A 19,643-nucleotide genomic window follows, 5' to 3' on the forward strand; every position below is an offset into this window, starting at 1 on the left:
AGAGTTATGCTCAAAAAATTGTAATTATTCAGGATGTTTTTGTTTTTTTCACTGTTTTGATGACATTCTGATGTTGTGCAGTTAGAATTGAAGAATTTGTGTTTCTCTATCACTTTCCAAATTTCATTTTGCGCATTCCATTTTTGTGTATGGAAGATATTTGATAGCAGGATTTAACTCGTCATTTTTATCGTTGCAGAGATGCAGCTCACCGTGTCCATCCGTTAGCAGGACAAGGTGTGAACTTAGGGTTCGGTGATGCGGAGTGCCTGACACGACTCCTGGCTGAAGCTGTGTATTCTGGCAGTGACGTTGGTAAGTTGTAGAGATTTCTGATGTTTCTGATTAAAGGTTTATGTTATTAATAGACAAGAATTGAAAGGAAGAAGAGTTGATGTCTCATGGCAACACTGGCAAGAAAAAGCACCGAAGAATTGAGTTTTTGTTTTAAGTTCACTTTATGCACAGATAAGCTAATCAGGACTGGATCTACAGTTTCAAGTGCGATCTGAACCAGTGTGTGCCTCCGCCAGGTATTGAACTCTGGGCCCTTTGATTACAAGGTGACGATGTTACCACTATACCATCAGTGAGGCCCACCAAAGAATTATTGTGCATAATAGTTTGTTTACGTAGTTACATTAGTGATGGTGTCAGAAAAAAAATGAGTGTTTTAATGGAGGGGAGGAGGCATATTTTTTAGTGAGGAGCATTATAACACTGCTAAATGTCATACAAAAAAATGCATATATGGGTAAAAATGCATTTATTTATTGTGTTTTGCTGGCTAGCTGGGGTACAGGGGTGAATCTTCCTCCATCACTGGATTACATTTGATATTACAATGTATTTAAAACATATATGTTAGTTCGTAAGTCATTATTTTTGGTATGCTCCATAATGTATGAATTAAATAGTGAATAAGTTTCCATTAACAACATACTAATATCGGTTCACACATCTTATGTTTCAGTTTGAAACAGTTTACCCTTTATATATATATATAAATAAAATAACTAACATTTTTATATTAAAATATTTCAGAATGTAAATTTTGTTTATCATCATGAAGAATTGGACTGAGACCTTGCAATGTCTACCACTTCATATATTACTGTTAATTTTGGTATTTGGAAATATAAGGCTCTGGAAAATTTTAGATTGATTGATTTGCTTTATTTTACTTTGCTTTTTGTGCCACATGTGGCTAATTTGCGATGATGGGGATGAGAGATGATGATATGGTGAAATTTATGAATGGACACTCACAATCATCCATGACCAGGCCAGGATTCGAACTTGGGACCCCTGGCACAGTAACACGATGTGCTAACTACTCTGCCATGGGGGCCGGCAGAAAATTTGAGAAAATGGTACAATTCAGGGATGAGCCAATATGAAATTTTGGTCGATATCGATAGAAACTTTACTGATACCAATAACCAATCCGATATAAAATTCCAAATGGTCCTTGAAGAACCTGAATAGTTCATTGACTTCCTTAATAAATGTTTGTTTCCAGTGACTGCAGTGCAAAAGAAGTTACATATTTAGACATTTATTTATTTTTAAAGTAGGGGATGCAGATTATCCATAAAAATTATAACAAAATGGTAGATAACAAATAAGATATTTATAGATATATCGGATCGGTAAACTAATCGGTAATTTTACCGATACATGGATATGCCTATATCGGCCGATACCAATAGAGTACCGATTAATGTGTCTCATCCTACTTCATATGATTTTATCAGGCTAAAATGGCATATGAATGAAACTTTATTTTTAACAATCATTTATTCTGCTTCATACAGGAAAGATTTCTCATCTTTTAAGTTACGAGACTGAACGTCAGAGACATAATTTCCCAACAATGGTGGCTATTGATGGACTCCAGAAGTTGTACAGTACAAGTTTTCTGCCAGTAGTAATGCTGCGAAGTTTGGGACTACAACTCACCAATAGTATCCTGCCTGTCAAGGTAAGCACTAACACCTTCTGTGTGGAGAAGTTCTCGTGTAATCGGTTAACCATTATTGTTTAGAACATTTTCATGATATGTTTCTTATGTAAGTATTACGTTACAATTTGGTGTCTTTATTGATGCAAATAGGCAAATATAAGATTAGTTATTATCCATATCATTGACTTTGTAAAACATCTTTTGTGCTGCACTGTTGCAATGTGGTTCAATCTTGTGCATTCACCTGCTGATATTGAAACTGTGTACACTGGCATGCAGTCCACTTTATGCTTAGATAGGCTAACTGAACCTACAGTTTTAAAGTGGGATCTGAACCACTGGGAATTACAACTAGGACACCTTATTACGGAGGACATTAGGCACTACCTGTAGGCCATAAGTGGTGACTTTTCTTATAAGCCATTGGGATAATTTCTGTTGTTTTTTTTTCTCCTACCAAATAAAATTGTAAAGGAAAAGTTCATCAGAACTGGTTTCGTTCCTCTGAATGAGTGATTTTTTAAGGTGGGAATTTTTCAGACAATGCCCCTGCATAAAATGGCTCTGGGGCTCACCCAGTCTCTAATAAAGCAACGCCTTTGTTGGCAGGGGCGAGGATGGCGACATTTTGCCTCAACAGTTTAAAGTGGAATCTGAAGTACTGAAATGTGCCTCCACTGGGAATCAAAGCCATATACAGGGTGTTTCTAAAGGTCGTTTACAACGTATTTTAATTGCTCAAGGTACCTGTAGTACTTACAATCTTAATCTTTCAGAGAGCAATAATGGAACGTGCTGGAGTGTAAGTGGGACTGATCTTCGAATCAAAGAAAAAAGCTGCCTCAGTAAAATATTGTAGTGTGATTCTCCAAGTATTTTGTACATTTGTATTATTGTTAATAAATGTTCACTGATAGAGAGTTAATAAAAAAATATTTTATGCAATTTTATTATCAAATGAACCAAATTTAATGCTGCTTCTTGGACAGCGATATTTTAATCCGAGTGTGATTATTTTCTCCATAGTACATTTGGATCAATTACAGTTTTGTGTTATATTCAAGTATGATTAGCAAATTCTTTCAGACTTATTTCCACCTATCATTGGGGAGAAGTTTTGTATTAATATGGGTCTGGTGCAGGGCATATCCAGCTGCTAACAGTCACTAAAACTAATTGCCAAGGGCTCTAAACCTGGACCTCCAACTTTTAGTTTAGAAATGTTTGAAGGAAGAATACATCTAGAAATCTTTTTCGCTTGGGAGAGTTCTAAAGTTTGGCTCTAGGGAATGAAAATCACTTTTAACTGCAAATTATTGTATTATTTTGTAATAACTGAACCATGTTTAAGCATACTATCATGCAAATGTTTTCTTATTATCAACTAAACAAGCTTTATTTTAACTAACCGTATCATGAATTTTTCATCCTCTCCCCTCCATTTTGACACGTAGAATGTAAATGTTGAGCAACTAGATGATCAACTTGGAGCCATTTGACCTAAAGAACTGTTTTGAAATGAAAACATTTACATGTACAAGATGCCAATTTATTAGTTACGGGTACAACTACATAATTAACTTGTATCACATTCAAAGAGACAAACAAGAAAATCCATTCCTAAAATATATACTTCAATATTTAATAAGTATGCATTTTTATATCACAGGCTACTGTGTTCAGTACATATATATCATGGCTAGAAAAAATGGCTACTTACACCTACAACAAGCATTACATTCACCCTGCCTTTACCAGCCTTTTAGTAATTTCTAGTATAATCTTTGAGCAAGCTTGAGTATGGACAAGGATCTTCGATATGATACAGTAAAATTTCAATAACCAAATGTATTTACATATCTTACACACATTATACTCCCAGTGTGTATTAAAACTCATACCAAAAATCGAACAGGTGTGCACTGACCAACATTTCAATCTACAGATTATTTTTATTTTATTTTTACCAGATTTTAGTCTTGGTTTATCCTAACCTTGCATCCTAGGGAATAATCATGGTTAGTGGTTTATGCAGGGTGCCCCCAACAAGTAACCAAAATACTGACAACTTAATACTTTGTTCTTTTTTGGATCACCCTGCATAGTAAAGAGGGACACTGAGAGCTGGTGTCTAAAGTATGAGGTTACGCAATACACAAATAAAGTACCACTATGTTCTCATACATATTAGGTTTGTAATGTTACTTTCATTCAAGGAAGTCTTTCAAAACTGGACAAAGTAAAGTAAAAAAAAAAGTAAAGTGTTTTCCCCTGTGCTTAGCACCATGCCATAAAGGCGTATAGGGAGTGTGGTGAGATCAGCACCATGCCCCTGACTGCCTTTACCCCCAGCTTTCCCCAGGTACCCATGTTATTCGACGCTGGGTGGGCGCCGGGGCCGCTTCCATCGTTAGAAAAGTTTCCGGATTTGAACTGGCCGGGGATCGAACCCGGGACCTTTAGCATGGTAGTCAGACACGTTACCGACTGAGCCACCGTGGCCACCTAGAAAAACAAACAGTTTGAGTTTTTTAAAGTCAAATTCCAATTCTTGCACAGATAGGCTAATCGGGACTGGACTGTTTGAAGTGGGAACTGAACCACTATATGCTCAACTGGTATCGAACCTGGGACCCCTTGATTACAAGGTGGCATTACAGCTACACCATCAAGGAAACCCAAACAAACAATTAGGATACCCTCTTCTGTTCTGAGGAACAAAGAAACTGATTTGAATAGTGTAAAATTAGCTTCACCGACGCTTGGACCCGGTTGTAAAGCCTCAAGATGAGGGTGATTGATTGATTTTGCTTTTAAGTCTGCTTTGTGCACAGAAAGGCTAATCGGGACTGGACATACAGTTTAAAGTGGGATCCGAACCACTACGCCATCAGGGAGGCCTTAAAGATGTTAGCTCACTTGGCACATATTCAAACCCTGGTGGAACACAAAATTTTATTCATTCTCAACAAATAATTCCATAAATTAAAAAAAAAATACTGTATTAATGTGAATAGCAATATGAACATTGGTAATCAGAAGATAATATAAGATTGGTAGATGGAAATTGGAGAATGCAATGAAACAGCGGAGCACATTAAAATTTCCAAATCTGTAATAAAATTACAGCTGAACCATTACCACTACTGATACAGATACTTGAAAATTGTAGCAATTCAGAGTTGTTCAGGATATTTATAAATTTTAATGTATAATTTTTTGCAGTAGAACTTTATCATAGCAATCAATCTACCAGAATTTTGCTTTAAAATACTCATAATCACAAAATCCATTTCTTTTCACGGTCTTGCAAAAATAAAGAAAATTATGAATTTTGCATAATTTTCAGACACTATGAAAGATGCATTTTTGCAGACCCCAGAAAAGCATCAGTGATTAAATTAAATCCCGAAAGATACTTTCCAAGACTGTTACACTGGCATCGGCTCAGTCCTAATAAAAATACTATAATAATTGACAATTTTGCAGTACTTAACTGTGACATCTTCTCATCCTTACAGATACCTTGTTCAGCTGCATGTAAAATATGAGAGAATGAAATGTTGTCCAGTATCAAATCCAATATTGTTATTCTAGCCTGTTGGAAGTTTGGTACATCATCTTTGAATGTTACAAATAAATTTCATTCATACATTTTATTTCAATTCTGAACCTGTCTTTTTCCTTAAATTGAGGAAAACCTTTTAGGCTGTAAACGTTGAGAAATTTTGTTAATTATTAGACAGGCCTCGCCAAGTAAAAATAAATTGTTAAATGAATCTATGGAATCAAAAGAAAATAATACAATTTGAATATCCAAAATACACTAATTATATAAAATTGCATTCCATATAAGAAAGGAACTTCTATAGAGCAACAAATGTAATTATTGTGAACTACTACCACTTTTCTGAAAAGCAAAATATATATTGTGTCAATACAGTGAAACCTTGATTATATGTTTTTAGGGAACCAGATAAAAATAAACTTCAAATCTGGGAAAATGTTAAACCCAGGGAAAAAGTTTATAACATGTTACTTATATGAACCATGGAGAGCAGAAAAATGAAAAATCTGAAAATGTATAATAAGGGTTTCACTGTATTAAATAGTGCATGATAGTAAATTATATGTTGGCATATTTTAACACTCAAGGTAAAATAATTGTTTCATATGGAAAATGTGCTCAAAAAGTGATCATGTGAAACCACAGAATATGAAGAATTGAGAATGTATGAGAATCATTTTACAACATGGAAGTAATGAATCACACACACTCAATAGGTGGAACAGACAAGAATGTTAGTTTTTGGGTGCATTTACATCCTTTATCCAAGCTTCATTACTCTATGATATTTGATGATATTATTATCTAACATTTCAAAAAAATTAATACTGCTGCTTTGAATAAAGATTAAATGGTAACAACATATAACACAGAGTCCTCAGCAATAAATTGCAGTAATTGTAATTATTCTGAAAGGACATCATAATTACAAAATCAAAATACCACATGGTTATTTTTCCATTTTTCATCTACTAAAAACAAATGGGTCATTCATTACATATTTACGTATACAGTATATTCTAATTTTTTGTGTGTAAAACAAAATATTACATCACATGAAAACAGATCTTTAAATTACTAAAAAATGAAAAACAAAGCCATTAATAAGTGTCATAAAATGAGTAACATCAACATAACTACATATTCAGTGACCAAATAGAAACGAACATACAACATATTTTATTCAAATTTACCATGTAAGACCATGTAGGAACAAGAATCCCACAGCACTCACATTCTATTACTAAATACTGGTATGTTAACTATAGTCACTCTCCCACTCAGAACAGAACCATACCGCAAAAATAAAAGCAATAAGTTACATAACAAGCTGCCATTATAAAAATAATAATAAACTAGTTAACAATAAGGTAAACCAAAATAAGTTACCTGCCTACAACAAAAAATAAAGCAAAAAAATAATTCCATTATATATCTTTTCTGACTGACAATATATTTACAAGGTTATTCTGGCACCACAGGCTATGCCTAATGCTGTATTATTGCTCTTAGTTTTTATACAGTGATTAAATGATTACAGAATATTCAGAATTCTTATAAGATTCGTGACATGGAATAATAATAATTTTATTCCTTTTCTTGTGCATCTATTTCACAAGGGAAAAATATTCCAATCTGCACTATTGTGAGGAAGATTGCACAATCTTAAAACCACAAGAACAATTCAATCATGATGGGCAGGGAATGTAGCAGAAATTTTATTCCTTTTCTTTTTACACTACACCAGAACAGTAAAAGTTGTATTAAAAACCACTTTATGCACAGAAGTGGAATGAGACTAGACCTACAGATCTGCATGAGATTCGAGCCTTATAATCCAGCAGCCTTTAATTAAAAGGATACAACCATTACTACTCAGCTGCCATGCAATATGTGGATCTACATGCCAAAGGATATCCGAGATTGAAAACAGCAAGCAATCATGATATATCACTCAAGATTTATTTGCCTATCTGATTGGAGCATCTTACAGAGGTCACCTGAACAAACGTGTAAATTTAGAATGAAAGGTATAAGCGTTCAAAATGTGCCACATATTGTCTTTCTGATGCAAGAATATGATTAGGTACAAGGTGATACATTTGAGATGTCAGAAAAATAAATCATTACATACAAGAAAATTTGACTTTGATTTATTTTACTTTGCTTTTCTGCCACTTTTGGCTAATCGTGAAGATGAGAGATGATACGATGAAGAAACACTAGCAAAGAACACCCATGCTCAGGCTGGGAGTCGAAAAAGGGACCTCTGGCATCATGGTACACTGTGATAACCACACTGCCAGGAAGGCTGGCATATATAAAAAAAAATATTTTCATTCATTGCCTGTTAATGGTACATACATGTGTAGGAGTCATGAGTTTCATGCAGAACAAACATGACATTTTACACTCGAAAATTTCAATTATGGCACATTGTGCATACTGTTGCAGCATGACCACCATCTTTGTCTACCCTGCACGGTGCTGTAAACCTCCACTCACTCCAAACTTGTATCCTTTCTGCTAATGTTACAACTGCTCAGAGATTAATATTAACATTAACCACTTGTATGCAATGGTTTACTTTCCTGACATCTCAAATGGATCACCCTGTATTTTACTACATAAAGTTATAACATCCACCAAATCTTTAAAAAAATATTGTTAAAACTATAATTTAAAAGGCTTAATGTTGTTGGCCTAAGAGATTTACATACTTACTAGGTTAAAACTTCTGGATACTGCAGTCCAAGTAAACATGTTAAAGAAAAATGAAGTGACTTCAGGTCCTAAAGTGTATTTGTGACCACCGTTTTGTTACAAAATGGTAACTTCTCAGAAAGATACATTGATCACAACAATAAAATTCGATGACATCAAGAAGTGGATTGAAGGAACATAACCATGTCTTAGCTGGAATTCAAACCAAGCTGCCCAAAAATAAGAAATGGAATGAGGTGATGCAAGAACTGAATATTAACACACAGTACTACTAAGTGGATTACCTCCCCCCAAAAAAACATCACAAGAAACAGCCAAAAAGCAAGCCAGTTTAAACAATACTACTTTTTCTTCATTATCAGATCATAACATTCTAAACATATTGGTAAATAACAAACACTTTCAAAGCAAGAACTCGAGGAAAATCACGCTTCCCTGGAAAAAAATTGTTTCTAGTTTGTAAACAAAGAACAGAAAATATTTATACAAAGTTAGTTTTGTGACAGAATTTTGACATTTACTTTGCAAAGTCAGGGTAGAGGAATTGAAGAAGTTCAGCAATTGGCACTACATTACACTACAGGCTATTTACAGAAATACATCAAATGGATGAAATAATGGGCAATAGGTTAAATGTTGTTATACATGGAATAATTCCTACAGCTACATGAAGGCATGTGTAAATAGATACTTTCCATGCTTTTTCACCTTCTAATGGGATGTTTTGCATCACAGAGCAAAGTAATTAGGTTCTGGTGAGAGATCGTAACATCGGTATATGTCGTGTGAGAAGTAATGGAAAATAACTCCCTCAAAAATAGTTACCAATGGATGAAACTGTCACAACCAGCTGTAAGTCATGTGACCTTCAAATTACAATACTCATTCAAAAGCACAATGAAGGTATAATTTAAGGTATATTTTGTAGAAAAGTGTGTTAAGATTACAATGCTAACTTTGGGAAAAATAACCAAAAACAAATTGCCATAATTTTAACTGTGGCATTCATCACATATAGTAAGAGCTTGCTGTTCCCTCCAAATGTTTTTCTCCAATTTTCTAAATTGCAATGAGCTTGGAAAACTACAAGTATGCCTCTGGGCTTGATTTTCCTCGAGCGTGTTGCTTTAAATAAACGAACCCAAACATACTTCTTCCTGTATCCATTTTGATTGCCATAAGCATTCATTAACACCAATTATGCAATCTATATGTTTCTGAAGAAAATCTAAACATTCATATATTTCTCAAAGTTGCAAAGACTAGCATTTAAACAGAATATGGACACATGCAATAAAAGAAATGCACTTTCACAATAAGCAACAAAGAGGAGAGAAATACTACCAAGTAGTTACCTATACACGATAACAAATTACATTCAAATATGAGGTAATGTGTATCACGAAGAAACCTCTTATACCTAAATAGAATACAATGTCTTTAAACAGGGAACCTTCTGGAAGTATGTAACATGACAAGTAAACATGACCTATTACCCACCCGTGGGCAATATAAAGCATACAAAATATTTCTGCTTCACACCGCAGACTCCATACAGTACATACATTATGTTGCGAGGGCAGTTTCAGTACAACAGCCTTTGTAAGGAATGAAAAACACATGAAATTAACATACAGATGAAACATGTTGCTTGAAAATGAAATCGTCATTTAAAAATCCATATGTACATTGAAAGAATTAAGCAATGAAACTTCAAGTATGCTATTTTTTGTAAAATGCAGTGGAAATTCAATTTACATTTTTCTGGGGACCAGGATAGATAAACTCAAAATGTGGAAAAATTGTGAACTCCAGAAATTTTTAAAATGTTTCTTTATTAGGGCTGCTGTGGTTGAATGTATATTGCAGACGCCAGTTCTTCTTTTATGTATATATTGCTTGCATTGTATAGACTCTTTCCAATTGACAAATGGACATCCGGTGAAGGGAGAATGTTACTTCCTGAAATATTAGAGTAGTTCTTTATGTATGTGAAGCCATTTGTGACATTATCAAGCATAAACGTGGACAGTATATTAAGGAAAATGCAACGGAACTTCGATTTTAGGTTCATAAGGTGACCAAGACTTAAAATTTTAAATGGAGGAATATTTTTTAACATTTTGCTATGTTGGGACCATGAAGATTGAATGTATAATGCAAGGAAAACGTAAAAGTCCAGGAACATAAAAATCAGCATTCCACTGTTCATGGAGCAGTAAATCACAATGCACAATGGCAACCAAGGAGCAATGATGAAGTCACAGCATTAAAAAAAAATCTCCCATATAAGGCTGAGTTCTCTGGGGCATATAGAGAGAATGCCTGAAGACAAGGCAGTCAAGAGCCTACAGTTTTGGTTTTAACTCCACTTTATGCACATGAAGGCTAATCGGGACTGGATCTAGTTTAAAGTGGGATCCGAATCACATGTGCCTCCACCTTGTATCGAACCTGGGACCCCTTGATTACAAGGCAACAGTATTACCACTACACCTCCTGAGACACTCCAGATTGCAGAGAATGAGAGGTCAACGCTCAAGGGCTCTTGCGACTAAGAAAGATTAATGATCGTTAATTTTCACATCTACAAGAACATACTCTGTTTCTTGGTTCTCAGAAAGGTATACTTGAAGTTTCACCACATAAGAAAATGTTTCATTGTATCAGAAAATTTCTAAACTTTTCTACAAAAAATAATCTACACAAATATTGATTGATCAGTACCAATGTGTGCTCAGTAAATTTGCATTGAAATGCAAAAAAAGATGACATACATATTTTAATACTTGTCTGATCTTGCCCAAAAGGGAAATTTGCATTGTCTGGTATATGTATTAACAATATTTACATTAATTTTGCATTAACACACAAATATCACCACATAAAATAAAAAGAAATGATCACGTTACACTTATTCTGCACAAAAGTGCAAAATAGCATTTCCAATAAATATATTTTGAAAAAATTGAGAACAACAAATATTTTTATGAACCAACAGAAGAAAATAAATTTTCAAACTAAAAATATGAATCAAAACAAATATTTCCAACACCATACAAAAACATCTGTCCACAAAAATACAATTACTTTCTCTTCTTTGACTGAATTTCTACACATCAAATAACTCACAAAAATTGCAGTGCAAAAATATAATTATTGCACAATTTAATACTATGATACTATGAGTATCAATTATATCACAGGGCTATGTTATCAAAACAAACAAAATAGTTTTGTTTGTCAAAATTCATACCTAGTCAACAAGGTGAAAATGCAAGTGATGTTTAAATAGTACTACTAATTGGGTATATTGTTTTATTAACTTTGTTTTTTCTCCACTGCTTCTAGTTGTGTATAAAAATGTACAAGTTAATAGTTTGAATGTCCAAAGATACAATTAAGTATTATACTAATACTTATTGTATAAAGAACACTATTTTGAGCTGCATATTGTTCACATACCTTCACTATTTCAGAAAGTAAGCTGTTTTCTGAATCTTATGTACTACTCTTGTGGTTAAAGCAGTGGTAAAGTTGAATAGCAAGTTATCCAAAAATGTGATCTACATTCTTACACAAATTTCATTTAACACATCCACTTAACACATTATTATTTACATGGTCTACATAGATTTTGTACTCCATTTATTCTAGCAATTCTTCTTTCCTCAATTTATCAATTTTGCACTATTAGGTATGTGTGATGTAAATCCTGAGAAGCTACAAGTATTTACAATATCTATGGACACATGGAGCATACTAGATCAAATGTAATTAGATTAGCTGCAAGATTTAGTGTACCTGTACAGTCATTCAAATACACAGAAAAAGGATGGCAGATATTCTTAAATAAATACAGAGCAAACATTACTAAACTCAAAAGTTTGAAACACTTCTTTTTAAGTTCACTACATATATTGATAGGCTAATAGAAATTTAGCCAACAGTTTAATATGGGATCAAAATTAAAATGTGCTCCACTTGGACTCCTTGTATCACACCAAAAGTGTGATTAATTTCGTTTTTATACTTGAAAGTCTGAAATGGTGATGGTGCATGAATTAATGACGACGACGACAAGAGAACACCACAGAGATACCTTACTTCACAGGAGACCCCCTGGATAACAGACAAACTTATTCTAAAATATACGTATATGACAAGTTATTTCATATAGCTAGTAGAGTTATTGTAGATCTTGTTGCAATTTTAGAAATCCTTGTTCACACTGATTTTAAATTGTGTGAAACCATACAAAACACAGCAGTAACAATTGAGGCCCTCAACTGAAAAGGCACCCATTCCACTCCATGGTGAATTTGTTATTTTTGAACGTCCGAAATCTCACGTCATCTAGCAGCAATTCCTGGAACATACAACCATGTGGCATGTGCCTACCTCACTACAGAAGAATTTACAAATGTCTGCTTTTCCTGAAAAATTATGTTTTTGTGGCATGGACACCTTTTCCAACAAGTTCCTCAATTCTTAACAAAAAAAAATCTCAATACTTCAATGAAGATTTTTACGTAGTCCACAGAGGAGAGTCTTACAGGAAGATTCAATAACATTTATTCACTATTTCAAACTGTCATGAGCAACAACCTGTGGCCTGCTTCTAACTGCACCCCAATACTACCTGACTATACAACACCCAACGATAAGGCCATTTTATCTCTCGCAGAGCTGTCACATCCTTGGAACTGTGTTTTTAATTCAAGAAATAATCATTTCATCAATAAGTCAATTTAGTGTGAAGCATGGTGTTAATTTACGAATTGTGAAATCTCAATGTTTCTGTCAACTAGCTTATTTCTTTAACTCACAGAACTAGCACCATCTAGTGCTTTATCATACATTTCTCTCCACATAGGTTACCTTCCCTTAAACTGCATGTATATTATTTGTTCGATCTGTAAAACCCACCTCCATTACAACCTAACTTTTCTAGGATACACATAAAGGAGCAGGAAGCCCAGAACATATAGTACTCTCTTCAAATGATACACTTCGCCTGTTACAAACACTTCAATAATAACCAACTCTAACTCAATAACAAAAATACTTGCTATCATTACAACTTGTAGAATTTAATACAACCTTCACTTTGAACACTTACTCTGCATTATTTACATGTATGTACAAAAAAGACAAGCACATGTATTTACATTGGTACTGATCGCTGTATGTTCACATGATATACATAAAAGGAATGTTACTTATGGATTGTAAAATATCGAACTGTAACTATAAACAGAAATGATCTCACAAGAAAGAAGATTACAACCACAATTATTATCAAACAACACATGATGAAGTATCACGCATGGAGATTCATGAACTTTGGCACAGAAACAACCATTGATAATTCCTCAGCTGCTTCACTTGTCCTCTTCAGGAACTGAAGCCATGCTTGTCTCATCACTGCCGGTGGCCACCTGGCCATTAGAGTTCCGAGCCCAGCTACTAAGGAGCGCTCCTGAATAAAAATCAGCATTTGTTTATTTGTAGAATGAAACACTGAAGAAATGTAGGATTCATTTTATCAACTACTGACATAAAAAACACTATCCTGCAAATATCTTTGCACACTAACTGTCATTAATACATTTCAATTTTTCTGTTTGCATTGCTTCCCCAGCCACTTTTGGGTAATCACAATAATGAGGATGCATGATGGTTACATGAAAGTGATGAAAGAATGCTTACAAAAGAACCAACAGGACAGGGAACCCCTGGTATTACAAGATAATGAGTCAACCACTCAATGTGCTCGGCCCAACTGTTTACGCTGCTATCAATCAAAGTGAACAAAATTAGATTTCAGGTGTAGGCATACATTGATCCGGAATTACAATATGGAATTATGACACAGTCGTTCTGAGTTCACACTGCCAGAATTCATTATCAAATATACTGTCATAGACACTTGTGACAGTCTCACTGAAAGGGTAGTGTGCGTGACTGTACAACAGTTCGATTATGTATTTTGTCTCGTGTCTACCCATACATTGGAGCCTCGCTTTGGCACTGGCAAAAATCCTCACCCTAAGTCACAAGCACAAAAATCGACTGTGAGAAAGGGCAAGAGCAGTATCTAAGTGGGAAAATGACAGGCATACAAGACTGATTGAAAGGCTACCACCTATACTCTAATCCAGGGCAACTCAAACATCCAGTGGGTTCTGCTTGGAAACAAACTGGGAAGAGGCTATTTTTTGTTGCTTTTCTGCCATTTTTTTTCAGCAAGCTGCAATGATGCGAATAAATGATGATTAGACCACCGGTGCCCAAACTGGGAACTTCAGAGTAGAGATCGAAAGTCGACGAAACTGTATATTTGGATATTTACTTTGCAAAACCATGACTTACATATATTCATTCACATAATAACAGGAGGAGGATTTTGCACTAATTACAGGCTATTTATAGCTATATTAGATTGATCAAATTCAGCAATTTTATCAATACATTGATATATACTCGTGGTGATACTGATAATTGCATATATTAATGTGTCTTATCCCTAATATTTAATGTAAATAAAATGTAATATGACTGGGACTAATTACTCAAGATGTTACTGGCCCTGATGAATAAAATTTGGGTGCTTTCAGTAATATTTGTGTTTTTTTCATTTTACATCCCTTTTCTATTTGTCTATGGTTATGGCGACAATGAATAGGCACTCAAATCTCTGGTTTCTTAACAAGCTGCATTAACCACTGCAGCACAGAGGCCCACTAGGTCTTAACTGGATAGACCCAAATGATCACTCACATTATTTTTATGGAGTACAGGATGCAGGGTGGTGTTTTCTGTATCAATACACAATTACCTTTTTTACCTTTAGAATGGATCAATACATTGAAAAATGAACACTAATCACGTGCACATACATAAGGTTTTTGTACAATGCACCACACACACATCTCAGGCACAAACACAAATATAGACACTGAGTTCTACTACATAGGAGGACATTATGAGAAAGAAGAATTAACATAAGTGAAATTGCCTACCCCATCTTTCAAATCCTTCCATTAATTCTGCTTTGATTGTACCTGCATAATTGACAATTAGTAAAATGCCACAGGCTATTTTATCTCCATTTCTTCCATAACTTCACATTTCCGCTGTAAGATTGTCTAACCATAGGCATTAGGTCTAAACGTAAGGCATTTCCCAAATATTTATAGATCATCTGAGGGGTGCGTATTACAGTATTAGCTGAATCAGCTTATAAACTTATTGTTTGTCAACAAATGCATGTCCAAGACTATTGAAAAATGCACATCATTTCGCCAAGAAGGTCACAACAAAAGAATGCATATATAAACTTTTTAAGAAAAAGAGAAAGATCACTAATAGATCATCTACTAAACACAACATATGAAAGAGAGAGGAGAGGCATTCCTAAGGACTGGGCGAGTACTTACTTTTCCTATATTAATACTTTTGAGCAAATTTTCTGAATACTTTTAGCTTTCTTCGTCACTGGATGGTAATGAATCTTCAAGTTGAAATCGCATCAGGCAGAAAATCAGGAACAAATTGAAGTTAAAAGCACTGTAACACTATCAACACACTACAATAAAAGACTTGCTGAGGGGTGTACACTTATTTGGTGGACAGCATGTTACACTACCATTATAAATGATTATGGTGTGAAAGTGGAGGTAGAAATCTCAATGAAAAAGGTAATAAAATAAGAAAAACACACAAAAACATGATTTTGAAAAAGCAAAAAGTAAATAAACCAATCCCAAAAATTCCCAACATATCAGGATATAGGTCCAAATTAGATGTTTATCATTAACATCAGTGTTACCAGACATATTCTAAATGCCTGAATGATACCTATGACAGAATTGTAAAATGATGTCATTATTGCCCAAATATGTATGTATGTATGCAAATGAAAAAGTAAACATTTCCAAAAGAGGAAATGCTCACTTGACAATAAGAAAATTCAAATATTTCATGGCATCGGCTGCATGTATGTGATCGAAGATGGCAGGATTACCAAAAAAAAAAGGTGGGTACACAAACTAGTGGTAATTTAGCCAGACCACATACTGTAGGTGAGATGGGAAGTGAGATAAAAGTGGGGGTTGCCTGCTGAATCCCTCTTATTTCTGTCACTAAATATATAGGTAACAACCTCAGTTCAGTCACCACGGTTCACTCAAGAAAATCTTGACTGGTAGATCCTGGGTCTCAAAAAAATGTGCCATGCAGGCTTTCTTCTTTTTTAATTGTAAAATGTGGGTAAATTGCCATTTTGTTTATATTGTATGGCAATCTTTAAACTATTCTGGACAGATTTCTGCAGTATTATATGTATAAATCTTTTCCAAAATTCTACAAGTAAATGCCTACATTAATAGTTGTATGTAGGCTTCAGAGTGTGTGTATATATGAAGCAAGTACGGGAAAATATGGTTATCTCTCGGGGTGTAATGTCCTGCATTTTGTCCTGTGTATCCTTCATATTTTTTATACAGATTTTAATCCTCGCCTGTTTTATATTTCTGTTGATAAAATGATGATGATAAGCTTTAATCAAGACAGTTCTTCTACGAGACCTGTTCTGTATGCCACCCCTGATAAGGGACTTGTCTCTACATAAGATTATGGAGCAAGTAGCCTAAGTGCTGATGCACCCAGAATTGTAATGGCATTTATTAATATGATGCAAATTAGTATCTCTTAACCATGATATTGCCTCCTTATTTAGATAATATATTGCCAATGTAATCGACATTTCATTCTTAAATCTGAAGCAGCAAACTTACCATTCGCCATTCGTAAAGATTTCGACCTTGAAAGATTTTTGGGCTTTAAGCTTTTCTTTGTTATCATTATAGAAAGAGATCTTTTCAAAGGTGCACCATCCCTGTTTGCGTCGTTCAAATCAAATCCTACAATGCAGATTAAAAAATAAAACTTAGAATAAAATAAACACAGGCAAATACAATTAATAAAGCAAAAGAAACACAAAAGTAATAAAGTAAATCAAAATTAAAAGAAAACAGATGCTGGTAGCTAATTTTTTAATAAATTCTTCTTGCATGAAAAAACTTGTAACAGAAATAAACAGGTGTGTGTTCCAAGTGGTATGTCCTCTGCAACAAAGGAACAAAAAAAAAATCCTGTGCGTTGATAACCCAGTAATTATTTGTCTGCAAAATGTACTATGCTTACTGCTGTTTAGGTCTATATACATGTCTTATGTACAGAATTAAGATGAACGATTAGAGCTGGCACCTAGTTTTTTTACATTGTTTATTAGTAAAAAGTGCCAAGGAAGTTTATTTTTTCACATTCTGAAAAATGGTAAATGCAGTGAAATATTTATAAATCATGTGCATGATAGCAGAGGCCACTGCAATTAATAGTATGTCATGCACAGTGATTTATCCCCACCAAAACTTTCCCAACACCTCCCCCCAAAGTTTTCACATTGACCCAATATTTGGCTCTAAATTTACCTTTACATACTCCCTCCCCTCCAGATGGAAAATTCTGAATAAACCTCTAAATATGTAGATAACTTATCTGTTTCATGGATGTAAATGTTTTGTTTTTTTTCTATTTTAAAAAATGTACAAAAGACATCAATTTCACAAATATATTTAGCCTACAGTTCATTATTTCATAATGATAGGTACAGTGAGTCTCATGGGAAATTTGGCCACGGGTCAAGCTGTGAGATTCTGTCTGCCAGCATTTAGACCCACAGATGTACGCTGACTTGCCACGGGACTCTTCAATGTTTCATTATGTAGATAGCTGGTGTTCAGTTTGCATGTGTTTGTGAAGTGTTAAGGGGTTAACGAGTGTTTTGGATTGTTTTGTTTTAGTTTTATGTATTACTGGTGCTTTTCTGCAGTCTAATAATGCACGCTATCCGTACAATTTAAAACAACAAATTTTTATGTACGACCCTTACGTCATTACAAATTCTTGTAGGGAAGTTAGAAGACGTATTGCAGCAGAATTTACAGATGTTACTCTTCCACACAGAGAGAGAGTATTCGGATACTTGTGAACAAATTTAGGGAAATAGGGTCTGTTCTTGGTGAGAAAGAAGGGTAAAACGGCATGTTCTTATTGAGGAGAAATTAGACAATGTTGGAGCACGATTAGAACATACTCCTCAAAAATCACTCAAGTGCATTGCACAAGAAACAGACATTTCAAAGTCATCTGCATGGTGAGCTACCAAGCTTTTAAACCTGAAGCTATACCAGGTCACTGTAGTCCAGGAGTTGCTACCACAGGAGAGTCAAGTGAATTTCTGCAATTGTATGTTGCAGAATTTTACTGATAAATGTTATTGGAAATTTCCTAAAAAGATGCCGTAAACGTGTGGATGCAGAGACAACATTTCCAACACCCCTTCTAAGAAGGTAAGTGCTCATTTTAATTTTAACTGTCCATATAATTGTACCAGCTAATTTCATTACATAGCTACCGGTTCGTTAAGTTTGCTGACAGATGTGCACTCGTTGACCGACGTGCTCCACGGCCAAATTTCCTGTGAGACTTACTGTAGAAATGAAATACACTTGTAACAAAACAAATGTTGACATTTATGCTATGGAAATTTAATCTCAACACAATCATGAGAACTGAACATGTTTTATACATTCATTTATTATTTTATTTTTCGACATGAATGCTTCCAAATCAAAGTTAAGTTTTGCCTGTGTGTGCAGCCTTGAATGAATTTAAGTTGGTTAACTCAAAGGATTTTCCACAAATGTACAAGGCTATTCATAAAGCCTTCATCTATTACAAATATTTTACTTAGTGACATCATAGACAAATGTCAAAGCTTATGTTGGTTCCCCAAGTAGAAACGTAGGAAATTTACCAAAATTGACATTTAAGAGAGCAGACTACTTGAGTCTACTAAAAGGCTTGGGTACCCCCAAAACAAAATGGGAGGAAATAATGTTACACACATAGAACACACATGAAATATGTATGTATCTACATGATTTTTCCTATCATTCGTGTATCATATAAGATATACAAGCATGTTAATAAATAACTACATATCACAGGCCAACATACAAAGACAATAATAATAACATGCACTTGGGGAGGCAGGGAGTTCAAAGATGTTGAAGCTTTTGCCACTAATTTGATTATACAGCACAGATATTAAAATACACATGGAAGAACAAATGAGGAAGCACAACAATTTACACCATTCTGAAATTTTCAATTTCTTGTGTTCGCAATTTGCACATAGTGATATTTTTTCAATACTTTTCTACTTAAATAATAACTGTTTGTACAAAAGAAATTGCATAAGAGTTAAGTTCACAGTTATGCTTACATAAAACATTTGTGTTTACTTATATTATT

General features: G+C 34.3%; 2 protein-coding genes across 4 annotated transcripts in view; one reads left to right on the forward strand and one right to left on the reverse strand.

Annotated features, from left to right (window-relative positions):
* Coq6 (ubiquinone biosynthesis protein COQ6, mitochondrial) overlaps window positions 1-2,879 on the forward strand; it is a 64,576-nt gene extending 61,697 nt beyond the window's left edge. For both annotated transcript variants that reach the window (XM_083137881.1, XM_083137880.1), the window contains exons 8-10: window positions 200-315; window positions 1,818-1,984; window positions 2,743-2,879. In XM_083137881.1, the coding sequence (XP_082994007.1) occupies window positions 200-315; window positions 1,818-1,984; window positions 2,743-2,772 (313 nt within the window). In that variant the 3' untranslated portion in view covers window positions 2,773-2,879. The remainder of the gene's footprint in view (window positions 1-199; window positions 316-1,817; window positions 1,985-2,742) is intronic.
* A 582-nt stretch (window positions 2,880-3,461) lies between these two features.
* LOC146000345 (pleckstrin homology domain-containing family D member 1-like) overlaps window positions 3,462-19,643 on the reverse strand; it is a 97,722-nt gene continuing 81,540 nt past the window's right edge. Inside the window, exons 11-12 of one of the 2 annotated variants that reach the window (XM_083137878.1) lie at window positions 17,060-17,185; window positions 3,462-13,740 (exon numbers count right to left, since the gene is read on the reverse strand). In XM_083137878.1, the coding sequence (XP_082994004.1) occupies window positions 13,643-13,740; window positions 17,060-17,185 (224 nt within the window). In that variant the 3' untranslated portion in view covers window positions 3,462-13,642. The remainder of the gene's footprint in view (window positions 13,741-17,059; window positions 17,186-19,643) is intronic. The other variant, XM_083137879.1, reaches the window with a different exon arrangement.

Source organism: Lepisma saccharinum, chromosome 16 (genome assembly GCF_977018435.1).
Source record: "Lepisma saccharinum chromosome 16, izLepSacc3.1, whole genome shotgun sequence".
In the NCBI taxonomy this organism is placed as follows: domain Eukaryota; kingdom Metazoa; phylum Arthropoda; class Insecta; order Zygentoma; family Lepismatidae; genus Lepisma; species Lepisma saccharinum.